Genomic DNA, 9748 nt, shown 5'->3' with positions numbered 1-9748 from the left:
TATTTTTCTCCGTGGTTTGTACATTCCCCCACAGGAATCCCCTTACTTTGATCAAGACACCTTAATATTCTGGAAACTTCAATTGCCCAACTTGTTTAGCCATGACGGACACATTATTTTAGCTGGAGACTTCAACGCAACAACCGGCTCATCCCCAGACTCAATCGATCCTGATCAGTGCTCACACATATCCGGCGACATATCCCTTCCGCTTGATCCTCTCACAAAGAGGAAAAATTTTGATTCTCAAATCAATGAATATGGTCACTCTATGCTGGACCTCTGTAAATCCTGTCACCTTAGAATCTTGAATGGCAGAACGTTCGGATACTCTTTAGGAAAAATAACGTGCCACTCAGCCAAAGGAGTGAGTACAGTAGATTTATTCATTGTTACTCATGAATTGCTTAACACATTTAAGAGTTTCATAGTAAAGGAACCAACCATTGTAATGAATGGTTACTATCTATAAACCTAAAGAAAACAAAAGTAGTGATTTTTCAAAATAAATGTAGAAAATCAACACTTGACAGATATAACTTTACTATAGATAACAATACTATTGAAATCATTAACAGTTATACATATCTTGGAGTTGATTTTTCCTCCTCTGGCAATTTCAAAGGTTGCAAAGGAAATTTAAAAGAAAAAACACGCAGGTCAATCTTTGCAACTCGTCGATATCTTAATTTAACCAAATTGCCTCTAGAAATTAATTGTAAACTCTTTGATTCCCTCTTTCCTCCAATCCTATTATATGGCTGGGAAGTTTGGGGTATCTATGACAAAGAGGACCTCTCCGCCTGGGAAAAAGATGAAATTGAAAAAACTCACCTTTATTTTTTTAAGTAAACCTTAGGTGTAAACAAGCAATGCCCAAATGTTGCCGCTAGAAACAAAATGGGTAGACTACCGCTGAAATTAAGTATAGAGACATCGATTATAAAGTTCTGGATTCATCTACGCAACTTATTAGACACTGATATTGCAAAACAATGTTAATTCATCTCCGAAGAATATTGGCTAACAGAACCTCTTAAGTTTGACGCTGACAATTAATAACTTATTGAAAAGATGTGATCCAAGTTCTATAAACTTGAACAATAACGATACAAATATGAGAACTACTCATTTCAAGTTAAAGAGGAAGATCTATGAGGACCACCAATTAATGCTAATTAACACAAACAGAAAATTAGACTTTTACTCCTCATTCAAAAAAGACACTAAGAAAATAGAATTTGTAGATCCAATAAACAATCCACAACACAAAATTGCTATTAATAAATTCCGTCTAGGCAATCATAAATTACACATTGAAACGGGAAGATACCTGACTCCAAATACCCCGGTCAATCAAAGAATCTGTTCTTTCTGCCATTCAAATGAAATTGAAGATGAAAAACATGTGCTTTTTTGTTGTCCTTTGTATAATAGTTTTCGATTAGAACTTAACAACAGAATCGCAAGAAAGTATCCCTGCTTTGAAAACTTTGATCATAACTCTAAAGTGTTATTCCTTTTTAATAACGCTGATCCGTCTATATGTAGACTCATTTCTGCTTTTATATTCCAGATAATGAATATCAGACAAGAAGTTCTGTGAAAGACGAATTGATGTTAAATAATTATTGTTACTTATTCTTACTTAGGTAATGCCATGTACTACTTATGGAAGTACCTAATAAAGTTGTTGTTGTTGTTGTTGTTGTTGTTGTTATTGTAAGAAATTTAATCTCAAATATTATTCCTACTATATCATTTTTCTCCTGCACTAATGATTTTTATCCGTGTTCACTTTTTCAAATATGTTGCGTGTAACATAGGTTTGAGCAGATATGTATTTGAATAAAGTATTATTAATATCCGACAGTTTTAAAAACTTATGTTTGCCATAAGATCATATACAGACTGGGGCGATAAACATAACCCAGGATGCGCGTAGGAATAAAATCTTCCTAAACTTTGAAAACGTAAATAAATAAATAAATAAATAAAAATGATATAATAAAATATATATATATATATATATATATTATTATTTTTATCATTATTATTATTATTATTATAAAAGTTTCGATAGCCTTAAAAGCCTAGCCTTAAGCCTCCTTTTTTAATTGCTGAAAACGTTGGTTTGAAGATGAGCGTTTGCAAAGGGTCAATCGAGACATGATGTATCACTCTCAAGGGAGAAACGTATTCGCTAAAGAACACCCGAAAAGGGAAATTATTCATGGAATGTACAAAGAGTAATTTAAAGGTACAAGAAAGTACAAATGGGTGTTAACCTTGGTTAGTAACCAACTGTAAAGAATCAGGATGCCTGTGTACTGATAAAGGATAAATTTCGACCTGTTACAACCTGTCATGATGTGTAAAGTCCTTAAGACTTAATATATCGATTTAGCCACGCCTAAAAGCGGAGCTCGAAGTATTATTATTTTGCGTACGTCTCAAAGGCACAATTCCTGGGTAACTGTATTTGCCGTAAAAGATTTGTGTATGGCTTTCAGCTTAATATTTTTCTATCTCTACGGGTGTTTGTGCGTGTGTCTAGTTGGTTTTTTTTTTTTTTATTATGGAAACATAATAAAATGCTTTGAATAAATTTATCAAAAAGAAAAAAAAATATGTACAACACGTACATTGAACTTTTAGGTCCTAATCCTACCATAAGAAAAAACAAAGTGGAAAAAAACTCGCAAGTTGGAAATTTCGCAAATGTTTCGGAAGACCAGCTCCAGCAAATTTTGGCCGAAAGAAACTCAAAAACATTTCATTTTGACACAATTCATTCAGCTTCGATTTTCTCCGGTATCCCAGTTTATTTTTAGCTTTTCGTTCAAAGATATTGGTTAACTGCATCAAATGCTTTCGGTGAAACCAAAGTATATAATCGCTCTTTAGTCAACGCTTTATTACCAGACAATTGCCTTAACCATTGTGGATGGTACACGAAACACTGAGTTGAAAATTACCATAAAAACTGATTAGTTTTTATTTTACCTTTCACTGAAAACATCTTCATAACAATATGTACATTGATATAATGCACAGACGGTCCCCTTTGCGTCCTCCTTTGCTCTAAAGAATGCGTTTATTATTCCATACGATTGGTCAAATACCACTCAAAAAGCAAATGTTCTTCATCTTTTTTATCCACAACAACCAGAGGCAAAGGGGAACAACAACATCGAAAGATGAAATTTCTTTAAACATGTCAGATCGTTTCGGATCACGACTGGTGCATACAGTGGTGTAGGGAACACAACCTGCTTGCGACATAAATAAAGTGTCCTCGGGCTGAGTTCTGCAATCAGAGAGAAGTCATCGCCGTCTAAATTTAGTCAAAGTACTACCACAACTGCACTCTTTGTCTGGAAAAGAGGCAAACAACCGTCTCTTCTGTACGTTGCCAGAATTGTTATTTGTTACTTCCCGACGGTCCCAGGTACCTCTTTGCCGCTCTTGAGTTGTTACTGCAGTGTGTAACGGATTGCGACGGTAGTAGTAGAAGTAGTAGAAACTTTATTAAAGTGTCAAAAACCGTCTAGCCAGGGAACAAAATCCCTTACTAATTTGGGGACACCAAATTAGTATGTGTATAACGGGCAGTTACTACTTGGGACGGGTTGTTACGGCTTGTTACTGTGGGTAGTAGCTTGTGACGATCTGTTACGGTGTGTAACGGCCAGTTACTACTTGTGACGGCTTGTTAAGGCTTGTTACTGTGTGTAGTGGCTTTTGACGATCTGTGACGGTGTGTAACGCCCAGTTACTACATGTGACGGCTTGTTACGGCTTGTTACTTTGTGTAGTGGCTTGTGACGATCTGTGACGGTGTGTAACGGCTAGGGACTACTTGTGACGGCTTGTTACGCCTTGTTACTGTGTGTAGTGGCTTGTGATGATCTGTGACGGTGTGTAACGGCCAGTTACTGCTTGTGACGGCTTGTTACTGTGTGTAGTGGCTTGTGACGATCTTTGACGGTGTGTAACGGCCAGTTACTCCTTGTGACGGCTTGTTACGCCTTGTTTCTGTGTGTAGTGGCTTGTGACGATCTGTTACGGTGTGTAACGGCCAGTTACTCCTTGTGACGGCTTGTTACGCCTTGTAACTGTGTGTAGTGGCTTGTGGCGATCTGTGACGGTGTGTAACGGCCAGTTACTCCTTGTGACGGCTTGTTACGGCTTGTTACTGTGTGTAGTGGCCTGTGACGATCTGTGACGTTGTTTAACGGCCAGTTACTACTCGTGACAGCTTGTTACTGTGTGTAGTGGCTTGTGACGATCTGACGGTGTGTAACGGCCAGTTACTACTCGTGACGGCTTGTTACGCCTTGTTACTCTGTGTAGTGGCTTGTGACGATCTGTGACGGTGTGTAACGGCCAGTTACTACTCGTGACGGCTTGTTACACCTTGTTACTGTGTGTAGTGGCTTGTGACGATCTGTGGCGGTGTGAAACGGCCAGTTACTACTCGTGACGGCTTGTTACGCCTTGTTACTGTGTGTAGTGGCTTGTGACGATCTGTTACGGTGTGTAACGGCTAGTTACTACCTGTTACGGCTTGTTACTGTGTGTAGTAGCTTGTGACGGTCTGTTGCCGCTTGTTACAGTTTATGTTAACTTGTGCATTTAGGATAAAGGCTTGTTACGGAATATGATGGTGTGTTACGAATTCTTATTATCTGTAGCTGTATTAATGTACTGGCAAAGAGTTGTTTGAGTCATGTTCTCATGTTAGTACCTTGTCTGATTGTTCGGCTTTCTGTGTTACGTGTTACGTCAAGTAACGCGTAACTTTTTTTAGGCTGGGTTGCACGAAAAATATATCTGGCATGGTATATGGCCATATTGCGAAAGACTTTACTACAAAGGAACGAGTAGAATTTGGCGCCCAAAGAAAGCTACGTAAGCGTAAGTGCCAGTTGCTTGACATACCTGCGTGGCCCGTGCGACGAAATAACTTCACATGATTGGAAAAGTATCTGTCACAACAAATTGTACAAAAAATCTTGAAAGATTTAGTCTTACATCTCATCAATGCCTGCAACCATTATGTTTTACACGAACCTCGCAAACTTTTAAACACGTTCTCTTGTGATACCTGCGAAAGTATTCAGTATAATTTCCGGTAAGATCTCGCGGATAATCTGATCGATTTCTCTGACATATCGACATTGTGTGCTGAGAATGAAACTTTTCACCTCGGGCAAAGCTTCGTCGTACGGCCCAAACAAGCATAGCGAGCAACAGAACTTGTTGTGCGTGTTAAAACACACGAAAGGACTCCAAAGGACACTTCACTCTGATTGGGCAGAAAAACACAAAGATTTTCTCGCACCAATCAGATGCCAGAACGACTGCGACCGTTTGGAACTAGTCTTGTAAGACAATGTCTCCAGGGGCTCTTCTGCCCTTAACTTGAAATCGACTCACAGCCCCTGGGTCTCCGAGGATGGTTCTGGCCATAATGGAGATAAAAAGTGAAATTAAATTTGGGATTACTGATAATGCAGATATAAACTTGCAAAGCAACAGGAATTTTCTCAATGCACCTTTTAACATAAAGCCCAAGAAGAAGGGGTTGTCAGGCTTAAGCCATGAAAATTTGACTCTGAGGGCAGTCCCCAAGATAGGTATTTTGATTTTCTGTCATTGTCCCTTGGGTGCATGGGGAATTTTGGCAATCGTTATAAATGACCACACTCACTTGCCCTAAGGTAGGGATTTTGACACTTTTTACCAATTTCGGTGTCCTGACAGGGGTGGAAAATTTGACAATTTTTGGACAGAAAATATCCAAATCCCCAAACCTTGCCTGACCCCTCCTCCTTACGGTGGCCCATAAGGGACATAACTTCAAATCAAAAAAATTATCAAAATTATGGTAAATAAGGCATTTTATTTGAAACAAACTACTGTAAATAAAATATTTTATTGCATACAAATTACTTTGCGCTAAGAAGAAAAGAAAAACCTCGCACACTACATACAAAAAAAGTGTTTTTGACTGCAAAAAAAAATCATACGCACTGCAAAGAAAAGAAATGTGTAGACTGTAGATAAAACAAATTCCTACGCTGCAAACTAAAAATTTGTGCACTTCAAGCAAAATTCACATACTGCAAATAAAACAAATTTTCTGCACACTGCAAATAAAACAAATTTTCTGCACACTGCAAATAAAACAAATTTTCTGCACGCTGCAAACAAAAAAAATTTTCTCCATACAGCAAACATAACTTCTGCACGCTGCAAACAAAACTTCTGCACGCTGCAAACAAAACTTCTGCACGCTGCAAACAAAACTTCTGCACGCTGCAAACAAAACTTCTGCACGCTGCAAACAAAACTTTGCACGCTGCAAACAAAATAAAAGGTTTTGCGCGCGCAGGTAAACGTGAAGGACTGAAACCTAGTCTCGTTTTCGCGGGGTTTGCTGCCAATATGGCGTCGTTACTCAGGAAAGAAAGAAATTCAAGCAGCGGTTCGAGAAGAACTTTAGTTCAACAGGAACAACAGCAAGCTCTAGTTCGACGAATCCTACGCCAGCAACATCGACAGATCTTAGTGGTAGTTCCGTTTCGACTTCACGCTTTGCCGAGTGGAATTCAGAACGTACTCTTTCGTTTGACGAATTCTATGCCCGGCGAGAGGAAGAACGCCAGGAAGGATTCAGACCGCCCAAAAAGCGAAAGAAGAAAAACCCATCCGACAAAGTTACGATGTCTGCAAAGATCGTAGAAGTGGAAGTTAAAGTCGGTATTGCTTCTGTGGCCGATGGTGTTTGTAAGGCTCGACGCAGAAAGACACACTTTGTCACAGTTAAATCTTCTGCTGATAAGGGAGAGATTACTCGAAAAGCTGTCGAAAAACACTCAAGTTTTGACCAAAAGTTTGATGGTACCATCCCTCATGTTTTGCTTTTTCCGGATCTCAGTCAAGTGAGTTTTGTTCCGGGAACTAAGGAAGCATTTCTACTATCTTCATACAAGAAAGCAATTTGGAAAGACTACAAACGGTTAACGTTTTACCTGATCCCTTTTGAAGAGTTCCAGGAGACGTACGATGACAGCTCCACAGAAGAATGTGCAAAGGAGGAAAATTCGACGTCAAGAAAGTTCCGCTCTTCATCGTAAAGAAACCATTATCTTAAATGATGACGATGAAAGCCTCCTTCATGATCATGCTGGGTCAACAAATCCAGGTAGGAAGTACCTTTCAGTTTAAAATATTACTGAATTTCTAAACGAAATGTAGTAGATATATGACAATTTTCTAGAATGTATCTGTTGGGGATAGGCCCAGTTAATGCCCCCAACTCCAATCCCCCCCTCCTGGTTGGGGGGCGGGGGGCAGCAAAGTTTGATTAGGGGAGGCTCTGCCCCAAGGTTGAAGCGCTTACCTTTTTTATATAGCATTGTGAGAAAATAGGTACACCTTTTCATTGGCTTTCTTAACTGTCCCATGTTTACAAATGAATCGACAAAAAAGGAAATCGTCTTGTCAGTTTCATTAGTGCTTAAAAATTAAATGATACAGCCATAAAGTGCATCTGTTCAAATTGTTTTCATTAAAGGCCCCTTCAAAGAAAACCAATCGAAAGATTTCCCTACCGTTTCGTATACCTGAACTTGTGGAATTCCTACCCTTTTATATACCTGAAGTGTGTAAAAGGTTTCCCTTTCAGGCAGAACTTTCCTGTATAGGCCATTATAGCAAGTACCCCCTAGGGGGGATAGAGCACTAATCCAGATATACCAGAATATAAATATAAGCCTTGACAGTATTTAAAGTGTCTTTATTCTGTAGACACCAAAAAATGATGTGCAAGAAAATGTCAAGTGCTCATGTCTCAATTGTCCTTACTGAGATATAATTTATCTTTAAATCAGTGCTTGTTGATGCATTTTAGATACCAACAATCTTGATGATCATCTTCTGAAATGTGCTATTGACCAAAGCCTGAGTACTCAAGAGGCTCCTGAATTTGATGCTGTACAGCCCATTAAAGAAGTCCAACCCAAGTCCATGGAGGAAGCATTTGAACAAACATTGAATGGTTTTCCAAATGAACAGTTCACTTTGATTGAAATAACTAGAAAGGATAGAGTAACTAGGACATTAGAATGCATTGAAGATGAAAATCTTAAAGCAAGTGTTTCAGTGAAGTTCATTGGGGAAGATGCAATTGATTCTGGAGGGGAAACAAGGGAATTCTTTTCAGAACTTTTTTGTGGGTTTGGTGGTTATAGTACGCTGGTCAGGGGCACTAATATCCTCATATCACCTTTCGACACAAGGTAGAAGCTATGGCTAAAGGTCTTTTTGAGACATTTGGAAAACTTGTTGCTATTGCACTTCTAAATGGCTGCCCAGGGTCTCATTTCTTTACATCCATGGTAGCAGGGTTTATATTAGACATTCCTCAAGAGCCACATTTAACGGAAGTTCCAGATGATTGTGAGTTCCTGACCCAACTGACCAACATTTCTAACTGTAGTGATGAAGCATCATTTATCAGTTCTGTCAATTCCTTTCCTGAATGCTTTGATATGGGTTACACAAAAGCAACTGTAATGTTTGAGGACAAGAATTACCTTTTGAGTGTGTGTGTCAAACATGTTGTATTAAGTTGTGTAGCTGAGGAAATTTATAGCTTTAAAAAGGGTCTAGCTTCATTTGGGGTTTTGAAGTTTTTGTCTAAATATCCAAGTGATGGCATTAAACATTTAATGCATGTGGAAGTTTCGGTAGAGGATGTGAAAAGCTGCTTTGTTCCTTGTTTTTCCTCTCCAGGGTTTGAACTTCATGAGAGAAAAACAGAAATTGTCTACAACTGGCACAGTTTCCTGAGGAGTGTCATGAGGGGAAAACTGAAATGCAATGTTATCCCTTTTCCTTAGCCATCTATTCCTACTACTGATGATACTGATGGTTTTAAACATGGCAAATTAGAACTCAGGTTTCTCACCTTGAGTGATGTGTTGCAATTTGGAAGTGGGTCTAGCTTCCCCAATTTTGCAGGGAAATTAGAGTTCGATCATAACATTGTATCCACTGAAAAAAAAATTAGTGGAAATACGTGTGCTCTTTCAATCACTATTCCAGTGAACAAGAGGTATACTTGTAATAGTAATGAGTTTGCCCAGAAGCTCATGGAAGACATTTTTGAGACTTATGGGTTTGGCTTACCATAGGTATAATGAAAAGCAGGCTGAGTTTTGCTGAAGTGGAGTAAATCCTTTTACAGTATTTCATAATTTTCAGATACATGTGTCTTCATGTAATTTAGGAGTCATATGACGATACTGTTGTTTAATGTTGACATTTTACTGATTTGATGGGCTCCAAGCTGTAGGCCTAGTTTTGACTACCTTGTTTTGCAAGATTTAAAACTAATGTAATTTATTATACACTGTATAAGTTTGATTCATCTCCTAAAGTTACTGTGTATGTTCATCATAAAATGTTAGGTTAATTAACAGTTGTACTATCATTCAAGTTTCCTCTCCAGTAAGATTGAAATGTTAATGTGGAAAAATCTTGGTACGTCTTGTGTTAACACCCTCATCTCAGACTTAGTGTCAATGTTTATGTTCTTGTAATTACATGCCGTAAAATTTATTGGCACCGCTGCCACCGCAGGATGTAAATAAAGTTGTTTATAACTCAGAAAACTTACTGAAAAACTTTTAGTCTTGAGAGATATAACATGGTTTCATCTCACAACAATCAATAT

At 38.4% G+C, this 9748-nt stretch overlaps 1 protein-coding gene across 2 annotated transcripts; it reads left to right on the top strand.

Moving 5' to 3' along the window:
- Positions 1-6112: 6112 nt before the first annotated feature.
- On the top strand, positions 6113-9397 carry LOC148732980 (G2/M phase-specific E3 ubiquitin-protein ligase-like). Of its 2 annotated transcripts, none has more exons than XM_088756793.1 (2): positions 6113-7213; positions 7922-9397. In XM_088756793.1, the coding sequence occupies exons 1-2, from the start codon at positions 7075-7077 to the stop codon at positions 8311-8313; spliced, it is 531 nt and encodes a 176-aa protein (XP_088612919.1). In that variant the 5' UTR covers positions 6113-7074; the 3' UTR covers positions 8314-9397. The 2 variants fall into 2 exon arrangements, with proteins under 2 accessions (XP_088612919.1, XP_088612918.1); XM_088756792.1 differs by having other exon boundaries at positions 6130-7213.
- The last annotated feature ends 351 nt before the right edge of the window (positions 9398-9748 follow it).

This window comes from Stylophora pistillata, chromosome 4 (genome assembly GCF_964205215.1).
Source record: "Stylophora pistillata chromosome 4, jaStyPist1.2, whole genome shotgun sequence".
Lineage (NCBI taxonomy): Eukaryota > Metazoa > Cnidaria > Anthozoa > Scleractinia > Pocilloporidae > Stylophora > Stylophora pistillata.
The sequence above is the reverse complement of the archived record's forward strand: the minus strand, read 5'-3'. Positions and strand labels throughout refer to the sequence as shown.